The sequence below is a fragment of the Zalophus californianus genome, chromosome 16, assembly GCF_009762305.2.
Source record: "Zalophus californianus isolate mZalCal1 chromosome 16, mZalCal1.pri.v2, whole genome shotgun sequence".
NCBI lineage: Eukaryota > Metazoa > Chordata > Mammalia > Carnivora > Otariidae > Zalophus > Zalophus californianus.
The window spans coordinates 25,108,254-25,130,179 of NC_045610.1; the positions used below are offsets into that span (position 1 = coordinate 25,108,254).

The window sequence follows — 21,926 nt, forward strand, 5'->3', positions numbered from 1 at the left end:
GGCCATAGGGCAGATAGCAGTGACACATTATGAAAACCTTCCAGCTCCCTTTCAAACAAAGGGAAATGCTAAATAGAGTATCCGAAAATAACTTTTGGATAAAGAGCTGAGTGTGAAACCAAGAGCAAAAACTTCACAGCTGTCAAAAATTAAGAAGACACAAACTCAAAAACAGCTGGGAAGGAAGAAAAACAGAATAGGTTATACCTCTGAATGGTGTGGGTAGAGTGCAAACACCAGATAGGAAGGAGTCCAGGCAGCAGATCCTGTTAAGCAAAGGGACCTGGAGCTGAACTACCTACCTAAGCCAGGAATAAAAAAGTCAAGAACATCCACAGCCTTAAAAGTCTGTTATGAAAAACTGAAACCTCCAATCTAAGACATATGAATAACCAGTCCAAAGTCATACTTCCTAAATAATTTACAGACCCCAAACCCAGAACTGGTATTAAAAACTGGTCTGAAACCAGTGAAACCCATGAAGTTCCCACAGAGACAAAAGCTAAAACACCTACAAGGGATAATGAAAATGTTTTATATCGTGATCACTGAAATCTAGACTGCAAGAAACTCTGTAGTGTCTATAGGACAAAGGATCCTGTTTCTTCAACAAATAAATTGCAAACAACAGATGGAAAGAGAACCTACAGATCAAGAGAGACTTAAGAGAGAGATCAACCAACAGCAAGGTATAGAACTCATCTGGATCCTGATCCAAACAAGCAAACTGTAAAAATGCATAAAATATTTGACATGTGAAAGTGAAAACTGGAACAATGACTAGATATTTAATAATAAGCTGAATTACTATTAATTTTTTTAGGTGTTATAATAGTATGGTAGCTACTAAACATTTACAGATGAAATTATATGATTGCTAGATTTGCTTCCAAATAGTATAGGAAAGGGGGATGTGGGTAGGGGAACAGATTTACCAACAGGACTGGCCAAAAATTAACTGTTAAAGCTGGGTGATGGACACATGGAGGTCCATTATTCTATCTACCTTTTTTATTTTATTTATTTTTTTTTAAGATTTTATTTATTTATTTGAGAGAGAGAGAGAATGAGAGACAGCACGAGAGGGAAGAGGGTCAGAGGGAGAAGCAGACTTCCTGCTGAGCAGGTAGCCCGATGTGGGACTCGATCCTGGGACTCCAGGATCATGACCTGAGCCGAAGGCAGTTGCTTAACCAACTGAGCCACCCAGGCGCCCCCTATCTACCTTTTTTAAAAAAAGATTTTATTTATTTATTTGAGAGAGAGAGAGCGCACAAACAAGGGGAGGGGCAGAGGGAGAAGCAGACTCCATGCCCAGCAGGGAGCCTGACATGGGGCTCTATCCCAGAACCCTGGGATCATGATCGGAGCTGAAGGCAGATGCTTGACTGAGTCACCCAGATGCCCCTACTCTATCTACTTTTGTGTTTCATTTTTTCACTCAAGTGTTTTTTTTTTTTAAGATTTTATTTATTTGAGAGAGAGGTAGAGCACAGAGGGAGAGTAAAAGAGAGCAGACTTGGGCGCCTGGGTGGCTCAGTTGTTAAGCGTCTGCTTTCGGCTCAGGTCATGATCCCAGGGTCCTGGGATTGAGCCCCGCATCGGGCTCCCTGCTCAGCGGGAAGCCTGCTTCTCCCTCTGCCTCTCCCCCTGCTTGTGTTCCTCTCTCGCTGTGTCTCTCTCTGTCAAATAAATAAATAAAATCTTAAAAAAAAAAAGAGAGAGAGAGCAGACTCTGCTGAGCAGAGCCCGATGTGGGACTCGATTCCAGGACCCTGAGATCATGACCTGAGCTGAAGGCAGACAGACACTTAACCGACTGGGCCACCCAGGTGCCCCTGTGTTTAATTTTTTCAATAAAAGGTTTTTAAAAAGAATGTATCCTTTATCTGCAAACAAATATATCCTTTATCTCTAAAATAAGTAAAATTAGCAAGTTTGTTTTATTAAATACACATGTACTATCTTCACTTATAAGATACATTTATTCTTGTTCTCTAATCTCAAAATTCATCTGAAATGTAGCTGTGAAAAAATTCACATTGGAATATAACTTAATATTCATTTCCTTTGGTCCTTTTTTTAAAAGATTTTATTTAAATTCAAGTTAGTTAACATATAGTGTAGAATTAGTTTCAGGGACAGAATTTACTGATTCATCAGTTGCATATGACACCCAGTGCTCATTACATCAAGTGCTCTCCTTAATGCCTATCACCCAATTACCCCATTCCCCCCACCCACCTCCCCTTGAGCAACCCTTAGTTTGCTTCCTATAGTTAAGGGTCTCTTATGGTTTGCCTCCCTCTCTTTTTTTTTATTTTAGTTTTCCTTTCCTTCCTCTATGTTCCTCTGTTTTGTTTCTTAAATCCCACATATGAGTGAAATCATATGGTATTTGTCTTTCTCCGACTTATTTTGCTTAGCATAATATACTCTAGTTCCTCCTTTGGTCTTATGTTGTATATTATATGTAAAATTCTGTAACTGATTACATTGTAATCTCAGACTATAAATTCCTGGATTAAAGCAAGTACCATGGAAGTATTTCAACATATCACACATGTAATTAAAAGGTAAATGCTTTCTTCTGAAGGTAAGCCAACACTTAAATGTCTTGCTTCTTATTAACATTTTAATTTCTTATGCTCTACACTCATTGGTTCTATGGCATACTTTTTTTTTTTTAAAGATTTTATTTGTTTGACAGAGAGAGAGACACAGCGAGAGAGGGAACACAAGCAGGGGGAGTGGGAGAGGGAGAAGCAGGCTTCCCGCCAAGCAGAGAGCCCGATGTGGGGCTCGATCCCAGGACCCTGGGATCATGACTTGAGCCCGAAGGCAGACGCTTAATGACTGAGCCACCCAGGCGCCCCTATGGCATACTTTTTTTTAATACAACTGACCAACATATGATTATTTGTATCATGCAGGGCAAATGCTTTGCTTATTGCTAAGTAAGCCAAAAGGTTAAGTGAACATGTTCATATTACTAAAAAGCACAAGGAGCAGTTGACACTCAAGTAAGAGGGCAAACCTTAACTAAAGTTTAAAAATGCTGTCCAGGGGCGCCTGGGCGGCTCAGTTGTTTGAGCGGCTGCCTTCGGCTCAGGTCATGATCCATGGGTCCTGGGATCGAGTCCCGCACCGGGCTCCCTGCTCAGCGGGAGGCCTGCTTCTCCCTCTCCCACTCCCTCCGCTTGTGTTCCCTCTCTCACTGTGTCTCTCATTGTCAAATAAATAAAAATAAAATCTTAAAAAATAAATAAAATAAAAATGCTGTCCACATAAGAAGATATTAGATCCACACCCATTAAACAAGAAATTAAGAGTTTTCCCCCAATCATTATGAGGATGAACTTAAGTCTAATATCCAGAATCTTGTAACTCTATCCCTCATTTGATGGGTCAATCACATAATTTGCATGATTATGTTAACATTGGAAGAGGCTACCATGATACAAATGGAAGACCAAAAAATCTAGTTAATAGTAATAGCTAACAATGGTAACAACGATAACCACCAGCCATATATAACTCAGTATGTGTCCGTGATCTCCGTATTTGGGTAAGAAGTTTCTTAGCTTCTTTTCTTAGAATTTCATTACCAATCTGTGGTGAAAATTAGGTGTACCCATGAGGCAACAGATAAACAGTAGCAGAGTTCTAAGAAATACCTTCTGTCTTTATAAGAAAACTCATTCTGAGGGGAACCCTCCTACACTGTTTGTGGGAACGCAAGCTGGTGCAGCTACTCTGGAAAATAGTATGGAGGTTCCTCAAAAAGCTGAAAATAGAGCTACCTGATGACCCAGCAATTGCACTACTGGGTATTTACCCCAAAGATACAAATATAGTGATCTGAAGGGGCACATGCACCCCAATGTTTATAGCAGCAATGTCTAAAATAGCCAAACTATGGAAAGAGCCTAGATGTGCATCAACAGATGAATGGATAAAGATGTGGTGTGTACACACACACAATGGATTATGCAGCCATCAAAAAATGAAATCTTGCCATCTGCAATGACATGGATGGAACTAGAGGGTATTATGCTAAGCAAAATAAGTCAATCAGAGAAAGACAAGTATCATACGATCTCACTGATATGAGGAATTCAAGAAATAAGACAGAGGATCATAGGGGAAGGGAGGAAAAAATGAAACAAGATGAAACCAGAGAGGGAGACAAACCATAAGAGACTCTTAACCTCAGTAAACAAACTGAGGGTTGCTGGGGTGGTGGGGAGTGGGATGGATGGGGTGGCTGGGTGATGGACACTGGGGAGAGTATGTGCTATGGTAAGCACTGTGAATTGTGTAAGACTGATGAATCATAGACCTGTACCTCTGAAACAAATAATACATTATATGTTAAAAAAAAAAAAGATAGTAGGAGGGAAAAAATGAAGGGGTAGAATCGGATGGGAGGACGAACCATGAGAGACTAGGGACTCTGAGAAACTGAGGGTTCTAGAAGGGAGGGGGTTGGGAGGATGGGTTAGCCTGGTGATGGGTATTAAGGAGGGGACGTACTGCATGGAGCACTGGGTATTATATGCAAACAATGAATCATGGAACACTACATCAAAAACTAATGATGTAATGTATGGTGACTAACATAATAAAATAAAATAAAAAAAGAAAACTCATTCTGTATTCTATTTTTTTTTAAGATTTATTTATTTATTTGAGAAAGCGAGAATGAGAGAGAGAGAGTACATGAGAGGGGGGAGGGTCAGAGGCAGAAGCAGGCTCCTTGCTGAGCAGGGCGCCTGATGTGGGACTCGATCCCGGGACTCCGGGATCATGACCTGAGCCGAAGGCAGTCGCTTAACCAACTGAGCCACCCAGGCGCCCTCATTCTGTATTCTAGATAACCAAGTTTAAACAATTTGTTTCCTCTGATTTCAGAAGAACTACATGTTTTTAGAAAAATTAGAAAATAGGGCGCCTGAGTGGCTCAGTTGGTTAAGCGACTGCCTTCGGCTCAGGTCATGATCCTGGAGTCCTGGGATCGAGTCCCGCATCGGGTTCCCTGTTCAGCAGGGAGTCTGCTTCTCCCTCGGACCCTCCCCCCTCTCATGCTCTATCTCATTCTCTCTCAGATAAATAAATAAAATCTTAAAAAAAAAACAATTAAAAAAAAAGAAAAATTAGAAAATATGGAAAAGAATTTATAAAAAAGAAAATTCACAATTGTATCATCTAGAAAAAACCACTGTCAACATAATGGCACATTTCTTTTTAGTCCTCTTTTTCTTATTAATTTGTAGGAGTTTTGAGTGTGTTTCATAAACTTCAATACTCCACTATGTAAGTTAGGAACTTTTACTTCCATTTCACATTTTTAAGTTCTTAAACTTGGTTCCAAAATACGTTCTGGGGATTTTAAGTCTACACTGAATATACACCCTCAGAGAGAAATCTTTAAAATCCTGAATCTTTCAAACTAGAAACAAAATATGTCTCTTCTACATTTACCGAAAACTTCTGGATTTCTGTACACTTCCTTTTAGATTTACTCCACAGCATTTTTCCTGTTGTTATTTTGAGTACACTCTTTCCTATATTGCAGATAGAAAAATTATAGAATTTTAAGGGGCACCTGGGTGGCTCAGTCGGTTAAGCATCTGCCTTCAGCTCAGGTCATGATCCCAGGGTCCTGGGACCGAGCCTGGCATCAGGTTCCCTGCTCAGCGGGGAGTCTGCTTCTCCATCATGCTCTCCCTGCTCCCTCATGCTCTCTCTTGCTCTCTCAAATAAATAAAATCCTTTTCTTTTTTTTTTTAAAGATTTTTATTATTTGACAGAAAGAGAGACAGTGAGAGAGGGAACACAAGCAGGGGGAGTGCGAGAGGGAGAAGCAGGGGCTTCCCGTGGAGCAGGGAGCCCAATGCGGAGCTCGATCCCAGCACCCTGGGATCATGACCTGAGCCGAAAGCAGACACCTAACAACTAAGCCACCCAGGCACCCCTCAAATAAAATCTTTAAAAAAATTATAGAATTTTAAATCATAAATGTGTAATGATCCCCCTCACTGAATTATCTTTTCTCTCATTCTCTCTCAAATGAATAAAATCTTTAAAAAAATAAAAATATATTTTTTTAGAAGATTTTATTCATTTGAGAGAGAAAGCACAAGAAGGGGGGGGGAGGCAGGAGGAGAGGGAGAAGCAGGCTCCCAGCTGAGCAGGGAGTCCCACATGGGGCTCGATCCCAGGACCCTGGGATCATGACCTGCGCCGAAGGCAGATGCTTAACCGACTGAGCCACCCAGGTGCCCCAAGATTTATTTATTTGAGAGAGAGAGAAAGAGACAGCGAGTATGAGCAGGGGGAAAGGGAGAAGGAGAGAGAGAATCCCAAGTAGACTCCCCACTGAGCTTGAAGTCTGACGCCAGCTTATCTCACAATCTTGAGATCTGGACCTGAGTCAAAATCAAGTTTTGGACACTTAACTGACTGAGCCACTCAAGTGCCCTGAATTATCTTACTGCTCTAGTTTTTCAGTTGATTTTCCTGGCTATTTTTTTTTTTTTAATTTCTTTATTCTAATTGCACTAATCAGCACTTCAGGAACCCTGAATATTCAGTATACAGCTCTGGAAATAAGTCTGAAAGTCTTTACTTAAAAAAAAAAAAATCTAATGACACTCAACTATATTTCAATTAAGAAAAGAAAAAAATCAGTCTGGGGCACCTGGCTGGCTCACTTGGTAAAACATTCAACTCTTGGTTATAAGTTCGAGCCCCACAGTGGGTATAGAGATTACTTAAAAATAAAATCTTAAGGGGCCCCTGGGTGGCTCAATCAGTTAAGCAGCTGCCTATGGCTCAGGTCATGATCCCAGGGTCCTGGGATTGAGCCCCACATCAGGCTCCCTGCTCAGTTGGGAGCCTGCTTCTCCCTCTTCCCCTGCTGTACTCTCTCAGGCTCTCTGTCAAATAAATAAAATCTTTAAAAAATGAAATCTTAAAAAAGAAAAAAATCAGTCTGGCTTCAGTGGCCAAAAGAAACAAAAAATAATGAATAATGGAAGATACCTTATTGTAGCCCTGATTTTAATTAGAATGCTTTAAATGTTTCACCACTGAGTATTCTTGTTTATATATGTGTATTACCTTTTGACTGGATGTATGTTTATAATATCAATCTATATTTCTTATTAAAAGTCGGGCGCCTGGGTGGCTCAGTTGGTTAAGCGACTGCCTTTGGCTCAGGTCATGATCCTGAGTCCTGGGATCGAGTCCCGCATCGGGCTCCCTGTTCAGCAGGGAGTCTGTTTCTCCCTCTGACTGTACCCCTCTTGTGCCCTCTCTCACTCTCTCAAATAAATAAAATTTAAAAATTAAAAAAAGTATTACCTTAAAAAAAAAAGTCTAAAGCGGGGTGCCTGGGTGGCTAAGTCGTTAAGCGTCTGCTTTCAGCTCAGGTCATGATCCCATCATGGTCCCAGGGTCCTGGGACTGAGCCCCGCATCAGGCTCCCTGCTCCGCAGGAAGCCTGCTTCTCCCTCTCCCACTCCCCCGGCTTGTGTTCCCTCTGTCAAATAAATAAAATCTTAAAAAAAAAAAAAAAGATATGCTCATTTCCATTTGTTATTATTTTATCTAGAATTTCTGCCTCATGATTCACAAGTGAGGTTTTCTAGAGACTTTCTTTTTGCTCCTATTTTAGGTTTAGGTACCAGTGTTATGTTGACCTCTACTTTTTTTTTTAATTGGAAAGAATTAGGTTGGTTTGGAACAAATTAAGTATCAGTAGCATCAACTTAAGTGCCTGAAGTCAGTGGGAGTTCTTGTCTGTTTGCTGAGGGAGGAGGCATGGACAAAGGAAGAAGTATAATTTCTCAATTTCTTTCATGGTTTTTAATCTATTAACTTCTCATTTGGTCATTTGTATTTTCCTAGAAACGTAATTTCAGTAAGGCTTTCAGACAGATTAGCGTCGAATTATACAAGCTCTTCTAAAGAAGCCATTCTACAATTAAAAAAGCTCCTTTCTGGGATGCCTGGGTGGCTCAGTTGGTTAAGTGTCTATCGTTGGCTGAGGTCATGACCTGTGGGTCCTGGGATAGAGCCCCGCATTGGGCTTCCTGCTCAGCAACGAGTCTGCTTCTCTCTCTCTCTCCCCCTCTGCCCCACCCCACTGCACGTTCTCTGTCAAATAAATAAAATCTTTAAAAAAAAAGTTACTTTCCAAGGCGCCTGGGTGGCTCAGTGGGTTGAACGGCCTACTCTTGATTTTGGCTCAATGTTCTTAGGGTTGTGCGATCGAGTCCCACCTGGAGCCCAGCATCAGGCTGTGCCCAGTGTAGAGTTGGCTTGAGATTCTCCCTTCTTCCCCTTCCCTCCCCCTGCTTGTGTGCTCATGTTCTCTCTAAAATAAATAAATACATCTTTTAAAAAAAGCTACTTTCAGGGTGCCTGGGTGGCTCAGTTGTTAAGCGTCTGCCTTCGGCTCAGGTCATGATCCCAGGGTCCTGGGATCAAGCCCTGCATCAGGCTCCCTGCTCAGCGGGAAGCCTGCTTCTCCCTCTCCCACTCTCCCTGCTTGTGTTCCCTCTCTCACTGTGTCTCTCTCTGTCAAATAAATAAATAAGGTCTTTCAAAGAAAAAGAGAAAAAGCTACTTTCCCCCTTTCCATTGTATCTGTTTTTGAGAATGAGAGCTTTCTCTCATGTTTCTTGATTTGGCTAGCTATTGAATCAACTATTTAGTTGAATTATTTATTTTTTAATGAAACCACATGGAGTTCTTATTCACATTGACAAATATTTGAGAATATCAGTTTTTAGGCTATTCTCCTCTTGGCACAATTTTGTGTCCAGATATCTTAAAAATTCTATTTTACTTCTTTTATATATCAAAATAATACATGGTTATAAAAATCCAAGTACTGGGGCGCCTGAGTGGCTCAGTCGTTAAGCGTCTGCCTTCAGCTCAGGTCATGATCCCAGGGTCCTGGGATTGAGCCCCGCATTGGGCTCCCTGCTCTGCGGGAAGCCTGCTTCTCCCTCTCCCACTCCCCGTGTTTGTGTTCCCTCTCTCGCTCTCTGTCAAATAAATAAATATTTTAAAAAATAAATAAATAAAATCCAAGTATTAAAACAGAAAGGATATATGTATAAAGTATAAAGCAACTGCAATCCTACCCCTTGAATAAATACCATTAAAATTTTGTGTTCCTCTAGAAGCTTTTTTTCAATGCACATAGAAACAAATACGGGGCACCTGGGTGGCTCAGTCGGTAGAGCGTCTGACTCTTGATCTCAGGTCATGGGTTCAAGCTCCACACTGGGCATAGAGCCTACTTAAAACAAAACAAAACACAACAAAAACAGACACATATATTCCCCCACTTAAAAAAACAAAAACAAAAACAAAGAAGATGTTATTCATACTACTTTGTAGCAAGCTTTTTATTCTCCCAATTTGATGTGCTCTGGCATCTCTACCCCAGTATATGCAGCATCCTCATTCTTTATAACTGCAGTACGATATTCCATTCCTGTTTGAATAGCATATGGTTTGCATCCAATTTTTGCCATCATAAAAAAAATTGTAGTGAATATCCCTGTACAGAACTTTCTCCACACTCAACAAGCACTCCTGTAGGGAAAAATAAAATCTCTAAATAGTATTGTGGTTAAGGGGTATGAGTGATTACACTGATACGAGCAATTCTTAATCTCAGGAAACAAACAGGGTTGCTGGAGTGGTGGGGGGTGGGAGGGATGGGGTGGCTGGGTGATAGACATTGGGGAGGGTATGTGCTATGGTGAGCGCTGTGAATTGTGCAAGACTGTTGAATCACAGATCTGTACCTCTGAAACAAATAATACATTATATGTTTAAAAAAAAAAAAGAAGATAGCAGGAAGGGAAGAATGAGGGGGGGAAAATCAGAGGGGGAGATGAACCATGAGAGACTATGGACTCTGAAAAACAAACTGAGGGTTCTAGAGGGGAGGGGGGTGGGAGGACGGGTTAGCCTGGTGATGGGTATTAAAAGAGGGCACGTTCTGCGTGGAGCACTGGGTGTTATACGCAAATAATGAATCATGGAACACTACATCAAAAACTAATGATGTAACGTATGGTGATTAACGTAACATAATAAAAAAAACAAAAAAGCGGTATGAGTGATTTCAATTTTAAACCTTGGATGTTATATTTTTAAAACCTTTTTATTGAAATATAGAGAGAGCATATAACCCATATTTAAAATGTAACACTCAATAAATTTTCACAAAGTGAACACACACATAACCAACATCCAGATCAGGAAGAATTTCAGACACCTCCCTTTGTGCCCCGGTGTAATCACTATCCTCCAAGGGTAACCTCTCCTGACTTCCAACACTTTTGATTAATTTTGCTTGTTTTTGTACATTTTTTAAAAAAGATTTATTTGAGAGAAAGAGCACGCACGCACGGAGTGGCGGGGGGATAGAGGGAGATGGAGAGAATCAATCTCAAGCAGACTCCCTGCTGAGCATGGAGCCTAACTCCATGACCTGAGCTGGAATCAAGAGTCAGATGCTTAACCAACTGAGCCACCCAGGCATCCCGTGTTTTTGTACATTGCATAAATGGAATCATATACAATATACCCAGAGTTTTCCAAATTGCACCAAGGGCGCCTGGGGAAAGTCAAGGAACTTTAAATTTGAGAGAAATGATACTCAACATCTGTATTACACCATAACAACTACTAGATTGCTATACTCTTTTCAGTGATGTCTAATCTTTGTTAATAAGCTGCATTTTCAGTGGTTGCTGTAATAATAAGTATCGTATAAAAGTCAACATGGAACAGGGATACCTGGGTGGCTCAGTCGGTTAAGTGTCTGACTTCAGCTCAGGTCATGATCTCAAGGTCCTGGGATCAAGCCCCACGTCAGGTTCTGCACCCAGTGGGGAGTCTGCTTGTCCCTCTGCCCTTCCTCCCACCCCCATACTCTCTCTCTCAAATAAATAAATAAAATCTTTAAAAAAAAATTCATCATGGAACAGACAAGGAGGGTGGTGGGTGTCCAACCGGATTCCAAGATTTGAGAAATTGTACAGTGCTGAACATACACATCCCAATAATAAGTGTGTTATGGGGTGCCTGGGTGGCTCAGTTGGTTAAGCATCTGCCTTCAGCTAGGCAGGTAATGATCCAGGAGTCCTAGGATAAAGCCCCGTGTCTGGCTCCCTGCTCAGCAGAGTCTGCTTCTCCCTCTCCCTCTGCCCCTCCCTACCGTTCATGCTCTCAATCTCTAATAAATAAAATCTTAAAAAATATAACTGTGTTTAACAATAAAGTAAAAATACTATTTTTTCTTTCAATTTCTGGGCATTATTTTTTAATGGCTCTTAAGTTGTTAGGACACAAGTATTATTAGGTTATCTGTATCTACTACTTAAAAAATAGAACCGTTAGGTATTTCTTTCGGCCTAGGAGTGCCATGAACCAACTGCTGGGAAGGGAGAAAGTCTGGGAGCCTCTGGTGTATATTCCTGTCACTGGCTTCTTATACTCAGTATCAGTTGTGAGATTCATTCATATTGTGTCTAACGGTTGCAGTTCACTCATTTTCTTTTTTTCTTTCTTAAGTAGGCACCAAGCCCAACCTGGGGCTTGAACTCACAACCCTGAGATCAAGAGTCACACGCTCTACTGACTGAGCCAGCCAGGTGACCCCATTCATTTTCATGGCATAATATTCCACTACATGACTATTCCACAATTTATTAATTAATTCTATTGATGGACATTTAGACAGTTTATATTTTTTGGCTTTTATGAATAGTGTTGCTATGAACATTCTTTTTGTGTGTGTGAATTTTTAAACTTTTAATTCCAGTTTAGTTTATATAGTGTTGTATTAGTTTCAGATGTACAAAACAGTGATTCAACATTTCTATACATTACTTAGTGCTCATCACAATGTGTATTCCTGATTCCCTTCACCTATTTTAACCACCCCCCACACCCATCTCCCATCTGGTAACCTTCAGTTTGTTTTTTTAAGATTTATTTATTTGAGAGAGAGAGAGAACCCATGCTTGGTGAGGGTGGGGGGAGAAGCAGAGGGAGAGAAACTTCAGACTCCCCAATCAGTGCGGAGACTGACATGGGGCTGGATCTCACAACCCTGAGATCATGACCTGAGTCAAAATCAAGAGTCAGGACACTTGAGCACCTGGGTGGCTCAGTTGGTTAAGCGACTGCCTTCGGCTTGGGTCATGATCCCGGGGTCCTGGGATTGAGCCCCACATTGGGCTCCCTGCTCCGCAGGAAGCCTGCTTCTCCCTCTTCCACTACCCCTGCTTGTGTTCCCTCTCTCACTCTCTCTGTCCATTAAATAAATAAAACCTTCAAAAAAAAAAGTCAGGATACTTAACCAATTGAGCCACCCAGGCCCCGCAGTTTGCTTTCTATATTTAAGTCTTTTTTCCTTTGTTTTGAAAGATTTTTTTAAAAAGATTTTAAGGATATATGTATTTATTTATTTATTTGAGAGAGAAAGAGAGAAGGTGGGGGAGGAGAGGGACAAGCACAAGAACCCCAACACAGGGCTGATCCAGGACCCTGAGATCATGACCTGAGCCAAAATCAAGAGTCAAGACGCTTAAACAACTGAGCTACCCAGGAACTCCCATTTTGAACATTCTTAAGTGTACATTTCTTGAAGTGGAATTACTGTGTTACAGGGTATGTATATGCTGTTTTAGTAGACAATGCTAGTTTTCCAAAATAGTACATCAATTTACACTCCCACTAACAATGTATGAGTTCTGATTCCTCCATGTCCTTACTAACATTTTTTTTTCAGTCATTCTGAGGAATGCACAGTAAGACAGCAATTTCCCTGATGACAAAATGAGGTTGAGTCCCTTTTCAAAAGTTTGATCAGGGGCGCCTGGGTGGCTCAGTCGTTGAGCATCTGCCTTCGGCTCAGGTCATGATCCCAGGGTCCTGGGATCGAGCCCCACATCGGGCTCCCTGCTCCGCGGGAAGCCTGCTTCTCCCTCTCCCACTCCCCCTGCTTGTGTTCCTGCTCTCCCTGTCTCTGTCAAATAAATAAATAAAATCTTTAAAAAAAAAAGTTTGATCAGCCCTTTGAATATACTCTTTTTAGAGTCAAGTTCTTTCCCCATCTTAAAAAAAAATGGGTTGGGTGCCTGGGTGGCTCAGATGGTTAAGCGTCTGCCTTTGGCTCAGGTCATGATCCCAGGGTCCTGGGATCGAGTCCCGCATCGTGCTCCCTGCTCAGCAGGAAGCCTGCTTCTCCCTCTGCCTCTCTGTCTCTCTGTCTCTCATGAATAAATAAATTTAAAAAAATCTTTAAAAAAAAATGGGTTATTTTTCATTTCCTTAGTATTAGTTCTTTAGATGGAGGATGAGTCCTTGATTTAGACATATGTCCTGCAAGTATCTTCTCCCACTTCTCCCAGTCTGTACTTGGCTTTTCACTTCCTTAATGGTATATTTTCATGAACATATGTTCTTGATCTTAATATAGTCCAATTTATCAAATTATCTTTATATTTAGGCCATTTTCTATACTATTAAATAAACCTTTGCTGACATAGTGAAAACTTTTTTCCTAAAAAACTGCTTTTCACATTAGGTCAGCAAGCCATCCACAAATGATTACCGTGTATGGTGTAAGGTAAGGTCATATACTTTTCCCCCAAATGGATACCTAATTGACCAATACCATTAATTTGACTTTCCTTTCCTCCTGTACCACAGTGTCACTTGTATCATAAGTCAGGTGATGGTTTATGTATCAGTCTGTTTCTGGAATGTTTTGTTCCACTGGTCTATTTGTCTATCCATGTGCCAATACCATATTATTTTAATTGCTATGGCTTGATATTTGATAGTGTGAGTTCTCCAGATTTTCTTTCTTCTTCCTCATGATTGCCTTGGCTTGATTCTGCATTTCAGTTGAGCATCTTTTGATGTTTATTGGCCATTCGTATCTTCCCCTTCTATGAGCTGTCTGTTCAGGTCTTCTGGAAATGAGTTGGTTATTCTTTACATACTGATTAGTATTAGATCTTTCTGTATTAGAAAATATACCCCTTATCTGTCAAATATTGTCATTTCCATAGTCTTTAAAAAATGCTTACAATTTTCCCCCTATTTTTTTTATGTACTTAAAAGTATCAATTTTTTTTCCTTCCAGGTTCTGGTTTCATGCTTAGAAAAGCCTTCCCCGTGCCAAGATAGCATTACAATGTTGGCCACTGTAACAGAGAACTTTGCCTATTACTTATTTTTATAATGTTTGACATTTTTTAAATTTGTAAAGTACCTTAATAATTTTTTAAAGATTTTATTTATATGAGAGAGAGCGAGAACATGCGTGCATGCAAGCAGGGGAAGGGGCGGAGGGAGAAGCAGACTCCGCACTGAGCAGGGAGCCTGATGCAAGACTCAGTCCCGGGACTCCGGGATCATGACTTGAGCTGAAGGCAATCTCTTAGCCGACTGAGCCACCCAGGTGCCCTTGATAATTTGTTTAAAGAAGAAATTTCAGTCATTTTCCACTCCAAGACACTGACCCAATAATTTATTGATACTTTTTTAAAGAGTTTATTTATTCATTTATTTGTTTGTTTAATGGGGGGAGGGTGGAGAGGAGCAGAGGGAGAAGGACAAGCAGACTCTGTGAGCTGAGCTTGGAACTCCACACAGGGCTCGATCTCATGACCTGAACTGAAATCAAGAGTCAGACGCTTAACCGACTAAGCCACCCAGGCACCCCTATTCTGATACTTTTATGATTTCATTTGCCATATTTAAATCTTTTTTTTTCAAGATTTTATCCATTTATTTGAGAGAAAGAGCAAGTGGGGAGAGGGGCAGAGGAAAAGGGAGAGAGAGAATCTTAATCAGACTCCAAACAAAGCAGAGCCCAGTACAGGGCTTGATCCCACAATCCTGAGACCATGACCTGAGCCGAAACAAAGTCGAACACTTAAGAGACAGCCACCTAGGCACCCCAGCCATATTTAAATCTTTAATTCACCTGGAAGTCATTGTAATATATGGTGTGACGTAGAGATCCCCAAACAGCCAGTTGCCCAAGGTATTTTTAGATATTCCCCCATTTAAAATATAGCATTGTCTCATAACTTTATCATTTAACAAATTCTTAAATATGCTTTGATTTCTATCTAGACTGCTTACTATGCTCTATAATTTATCTCTCTGCTGTTCTTGTGCCAACGCTGCAATGTTTTAAAATAGGTACCTTTCTCATATACTTTACTATAACGCACATCTCTCCTAAGCATTGTACATCTTCAAAATTTTTTGACTCATTTATTCTCAATAATCAATTCCCCCAGATGAACTTCATATTTAATCACTTTCCTATACCAATAAAATTCTGAGTGCCTGATTCATATATCAGATAAATTCACAACTTAAACCTAGATGAGCTGACATTATTTATAACATATTACCTTACCATCCAGAGAGATACACGGTATGGTGGGCTATTTACAGTCTTTTATGCCCCTCCCCCATAGTTTTAGTTCTCAATTTATTAATCCCAGGAACTCTTTATATGAAAACATCATTAACTCTTTGGCTGTAAATATATTGCAAGAATTTTTTTTTCAATTTGTTAACAAAAGATTATCAGAATATTAGTTGAGGCATTATATAGCTATACAATAGAAATATATGCAGAAAAGGAAAAAATTAACTCTAAAGTCAGGCATTAACTTGTATGGTTTTCAGCATAAGACTTACAATTATAATAAAAACCAAAATTGTTAAGGTTAAGACTGAAAATAATAAATAGAACACATTACGGAAACACTTCACCTAGCCAAAACTTAACTCTATGGCCAATTTTGTAACTGGAATAGGACACAAAATAGACCATTCAGCAGTTTGAAAGATTCATAAACTTCATTCTTTAAAAAACCCAGCCCTTCACTCTATTTGCGTTCACTTGGTATACAATTTTACAATTCCTTCTATTTATCTTTCCATTTCTTAAACCTAAATGATTGAGCACCCTTGGTTAAAAGCTATTCAGATTCAAAGACATTATTTTGTAATATATGGATTTTTATTGAACCATCTATACTGTCATTTTAAAAATTTTATTTTTTCCACCTGCATTTTTTTTTTTAAGATTTTTTATTTATTTTTCAACAGAGAGACAGCGAGAGAGGGAACACAAGCAGGGAGCGTGGGAGAGGGAGAAGCAGGCTTCCCGCTGAGCAGGGAGCCCGATGCGGGACTCAATCCCAGGACCCTGGGATCATGACCCGAGCCGAAGGCAGATGCTTAACGACTGAGCCACCCAGGCACCCCCACCTGCATTTTTTTAAAAAAAAGATTTATTTATTTAAGAACCAGAGAGACAGTGCATGGGGGGGGGGCAGAGGGAGAGGGAGAGAATCCCAACCAGACTCCCTCTGACCACAGAGCCCCACACCCAGCTGGATCTCACCACCCTGAGATCCTGACCTGAGTCGAAATCAAGAGTTGGACCCTTAACCGACTGAGCCACCCAGGTGCTCCCCACCTGTCATTTTTTAAAACACATTTTTAGTGAACTTCCCTTCCCATAAACATCAGCAGCCATTTCCAACTTCAGTTTAGCCTTCCTACGTAGAAGCGACCATTCTTATCCCTTACTCTCAGCAGATGACCTTACCATTCACAACAACCATTCTTTGCAAACTTAACTATGCTGATGTCCCCAACTCCTTCCATCTGATCTTAGAGGAACAAGTATTCTTTCCCCAACTTCAATTCTTTCCCCAACCAATACCTTAATTTATGCACGGTGAAGGAAGAGGCAAGACTCATTAATTAATGCTCCTGTTCAGGGACTCTGCTTCATAATTCATCTCCCACCTCACTTGTACAATTAAACTCTCATTCCATTTTGGTTTCTGCCATTCAGCCAATAAATACATTCTAATGTCTTCCATTCTTTAAAAAAAAAAAATCCCTTTACATTTTACCCTCTCTATGTATCAACACCTCTCTCCTTTCCCTTCCTTAGGGAGCAGTCAGCATACCTACTTCACCTCCCATTCATTCCATAACCCCATCTCCTAAAGCTTTAGGAAGCTACTCACAAAAAAATTAACACAGTGATACTGGACAACATTTAAGAGGAATGGGGTTTTTTTGATTCCACAAATATTATAATTTTGTCTGTGACTATGCCTATTGATGGAACTTGGGACTGCTGAAGGAATCTGATTATGACTTTCTCCTTGGTTCGTAGAATTAGATAAGATATTAGATATTATTGGATAAAATTGGAATTAGATAAAATTGGAAACTTGTAAGCAGCCTCTTAAAATGTTCACAAATTGGGCAGGGGATGAGTATCTTATATTCATATGCATTAAAATGCTTAAAAGGTATTTATATTTATGTACTGATACCATGTTTTAAAGTAAGAAAAGTTCCTTCTATTTCCATCAAAGATTCAAGTCCAGGAATTAGTTCTATAAATGTCTTTCATCAATTACCTCAAAATGCAAAATCTTCTCAAGCAAGAAAACAAGGAACACAGGAACCTAAATACTAAGTATTAGACCTTGACTGAATTACTTAACTTTATCACCTTTAACATAGGGTTATGCCTTACTCTATAGTTTAATCAAGACAACACGTGTAAAAGCACTTAACACAGTTCCAGGCACATGTTAAATACCTTCCTTCATTCACTTTAGCACAATGCCACACTCTAAACAAAGAACTATTTAGAAATGTACCAAAAAGAAGCAATATTAAAACTTTGTGGAAAACAAAACAAAACTTCGTGAACTATGTGAAACAGAAAATGTGGCAAACGCACTATCTGTTCATACTAGTAATAATAATCTGCAAATGAAAAGCTTCAATTAGGACCAAAAGTGACTAGAAGATGGTCAAGTATACTCTGAGAGAATTCAAGCAGTAACTGTACTTTGCTTGAATTTCCAATTATTTCCTCTTAGGAGTGTGTAAAAGATTACATAAGATTTAATAGAATGGACAGAGTAAGCATACACACAAAGCTGTAGTTTCCCAGGCTGAGAAAGACAAATTTAAAGTCACCCTACCTTGGGAGGAATGAATCTTAAATATACAAAATTTCCTTAGATACATACAAAAGTAAATCAATTTATCAAAAGGACTTGGGATGAAGGGAGGTTTTCACTACCCCAGGGCCAAATAATAAAATGAATAATCAAAATAAATCTTCTCCAAATATTTATGGGGGGAAAAAACCATTTGAATTGTTAGAATTGGTGTAATGCAGCTGGATTTAGTAGAATGTAGCAAGTCAGCTGCTTTCTGAAAAAATATGCTGGGGTGGAGAAAGTGGGCAATCTTCCCAATAAAACAACTGCCATAAAACACCATATATATATAAGAACATACACATCTGTTAAATATCAGTTTACACTGTGTTCTAGACAAGTTACTAATCAAGAGGAAGTATTTAAGATCTAAAAAATAAATCATACTCCACTTCTGGTCACATTTTGCACGGGTGGCTACTGGAGAGTTATCCACGCAGATTCAAGGCAATGAGGACTGAATAATAAGTCCACTGTTCACATTCAAATGTGTGTGGGGGGGAGGGAGGCTCCGAGTCCATAAAGTTCTCCTCCCTCTCCAAACACTGCAAAAAACCGTCCACGTCTAAGATACTTACCCTTGAAACTCCTTGGAGAGTGACTTGGGAGACTTTTTGTTCAGATTTCTGAGGGGGAGCTATTTAGGAATGATGCAAAATTGCAACTTCCAAATACCTGAACATAATTTAAAGTTTTTTTTTTCCTTTCAGGAAAGATTGCCCCCTTTCCTTTCAAATGGTTTATCACTACTCACATATTAACAAAATCCCCAATTCAACCCCAAGTATAAACAAAAACCAAAGCTTTAAAGAATATGCGAATAAAGCACACAACTATTTCCAGTAAATCCTCAATTCCCTCACGATTAGGATGAGGAAGGAGAAACGAAGAACACGAAGCAGAAAAAAATACTTGGGAAGAGAGGCGGCAAGAGGAGAAAGTAGGAAGGGGGGATAAGAGCAGATCAAAAAGTTCAGCTAATGCTGACACTTAATCTGGGTAAGAAAGGGCAGAAAATATCCTGAAGGCAAAGGCTAGAAGTGGACTGAGTGGGACAGGGGCACAATAGAGGAAATCCACGCAAAAGGCCTACCCCTGGTGGGGGGACACAGTGTAGGAGGGAACACCAAAAAACCGGGAGAGACTCATTAGGAAGAGATACCAATCAAGGCCCAAGAGCTTGAAAGTCAGAGGATATGGAGACAGGGTATTCCTATACTGCAACCCGGAGACCGCACCAGATGTCTCGGGAGGCGATCCTGCTACGAGGGGTGAGGGGTTAACTGCGGGGGTTCGCAGACGTGGAAGGGGGTGCGGCCCCAGGGGTTGCGGCAGGGGAGCGGGGAGCAGGCCCACCGCCCGTACCTTGTAGTAAACATCGAACTGGATGTTCTCGGGCAAGGAGCGGATGTCTCGGCGGGAGCGGATGTAGTTGTCCACGACAGCGGAGATGGCGGTGTTATAGAGAGTCTCCGGGATCCACTCTAGTTCCACGGCCGCCATCTTCCTTCCCTCCTCCTCCGCCTCCTCCGCCTCCTCCTCCCGAAGGCCCCCGCCTCCCTCCGTAGCGAACTCCTCAGCGGCCCCGGAGGATTCGGACGGGCGGCGGCAGCCACGCGGGCGCAGGGCAGAAGCGCACGGCCGCCCTGGCTCCTCCCGGGCGAGCTGTAGGGTAGCAGCGGCGCACGCAGGCCCGGGTAAACAGCGGGGCACGGAGCCAGAGAAAGCCAAGCCCAGGCCTCACATTCCGTGTTTGAGAGAAACCCGGGTTCCGTCCCAGCGCGGAGCTCTGCAGGGGCGGGGCTGCGTGTGCGGCGTCATGACGTCAGCGCACGCCGACGCGCGGGAGGGAAGGAATGCGGCAGGCGGAAAACTTGGGAAGGAAAGAGCCGTGATTTTTTCCACAGAGAACGCACTTTCTCAGGGGCCCGGAGTTAGTGGATGGGGGTGGGCTTTTTACACTGGGACGAGTAACCCTCTCCCGTGCCGAATTACGCGGGCGCGTCAGTCCCTTCAGCAAATCCTGCCTCGAGAGCTCTTAGGCATGGACCTCTTTGAGGCTCAGGTAAAAGTTTGGATCCTTTTCCTCACAAAAATGCACATTATCAGTACATTGAAAATCATGCATTCAGGGATCTCACATGGGTCTAGACAGTCTAACTTAGACTCCGGTCCCTAAGCCAAGTTAGGAACCTTCGGTCCGGGAGCTAAGGGTCATCATGGGTCATTGTATAACCATTTGCATTGTTTGAACTTTTTTTTTTTAAAGATTTTATTTATTCATTTGCGAGAGAGACAGAGAGAGAACAAGCAGGGGGAGAGGCAGAGGGAGAAGCAGACTCCCTGCTGAGCAAGGAGCCCAATGTGGGACTCGATCCCAGGACCCTGGGATCATGACCTGAGCCGAAGGCAGACGCTTAACCATCTGAGCCACCCAGGCGCCCTGTTTGAACTTCTTTACCATATTTCTTTTTTCCAAAGAAAATTTACAAACAAAAACAAATAAATAAATAAAAGAACTCCTGTAGAAGAATTTGGTAGGAAGGTTAGCCTGATAATGGAATTACAAATAGTGGTGAGAAGAAAGGGGTTAATTGTTGGCTTGTGTCAGGACTTAATGGTAAGATGAAAATGAAGATTTCAATTTTCTCTCATAGTTCTAGTCCCAACCTCAGGGGATTATTGAGTAATTGAGAGTACTTGTTTCAGCTCCCTTCCTTAGGCTGAACATCTGCTATTTATGTAACTTAACTTTCCAAGTGGGCCATCTCAAGAACTTTGGGCAATATCTTTCCGCTCTAGGAATTTAACAAGGAAGTTACTGGCCATAATTGATGGCACTGTCTCATCACTGTCTCATAGTCACTCTGTAACAATGTAAAACCCAAAGACGATAATATGTCCTGACGTTTAGAGCTAAAGGAATTGGAATTGGTTCTTCCAGTTCACCCTGGTATTTCTATGTTAAATGGATAAATAATTTGGTAAAAAAAGAAATACACTTAAGGGTGCCTTGGTGGCTCAGTCTGTTAAGCGTCTGCCTTAGATCTTTTGACGCGGTTTGGACCTCTTTCCACAAATATGTATAATTATCCTATCCATGGAAATACTGCATGGGACATACTTATACTAAAATTTATTCATTGTTTATCTGAAATTCACATTTAACTGGGCATTGTGTTTTATCCAGCAACCCTACCTCAAGGGATCCATGAATACCCTGAAATTGAATGCAGATGTTCTAGGACATTTTGGCTGAATCAGGACCTGGGCTCTGTTCCTATAAACAGGTTAAGCTGTGTCAGACACACTTATTAATTGCTATATGGACCTTAGATGCTGTTGGGCATCTTTGTCCATAGACGGGTCTCTATGGACAAAGGAGCCTTTTAATCCCTTCTTCAATGTTTTGAGATTGAAAGTTATTAAAATGTGTGTGATGGTCTGGGAGGCCCTGACCAAGGGCATACAGATTACCTGAAAGGGCAGGACTCCTGAGAATTAAATGTTGGAGAAGTCAGGGCCCTTGAGAATTAAGTGTTGGAAGACTCGGGACCAATAGCTGGCATCAGTACAAAGGACTAAGCATCGAAGGGGAGCACTACTCCAGAACTAGAACCCACCTGCAGGTTTGGGCCATCAAGAACTGGCTTACCAAAGAAACCAGTGGCAACTAGGCCATTTTTGTTGTACACTACCATCAACTGAGGGAAGAAAGGTTCTCCATTGAGCTCTAGGAAATTAATGAGTCCCAACAGAACTGGGATTTGAACTCAGTAATTATATAAACACTGTGTTTCAATATTTTGT

General features: G+C 41.0%; 1 protein-coding gene across 1 annotated transcript in view; it reads right to left on the bottom strand.

Annotated features, from left to right (window-relative positions):
* The window catches only part of APPBP2 (amyloid beta precursor protein binding protein 2), a 60,382-nt gene extending 40,474 nt beyond the window's left edge, over positions 1-19,908 (bottom strand). The window contains exon 1 of the mRNA XM_027626070.1: positions 19,482-19,908. Coding sequence (XP_027481871.1) covers positions 19,482-19,619 — 138 coding nt within the window. The 5' untranslated portion in view covers positions 19,620-19,908. The remainder of the gene's footprint in view (positions 1-19,481) is intronic.
* Between the last annotated feature and the right edge of the window lie 2,018 nt (positions 19,909-21,926).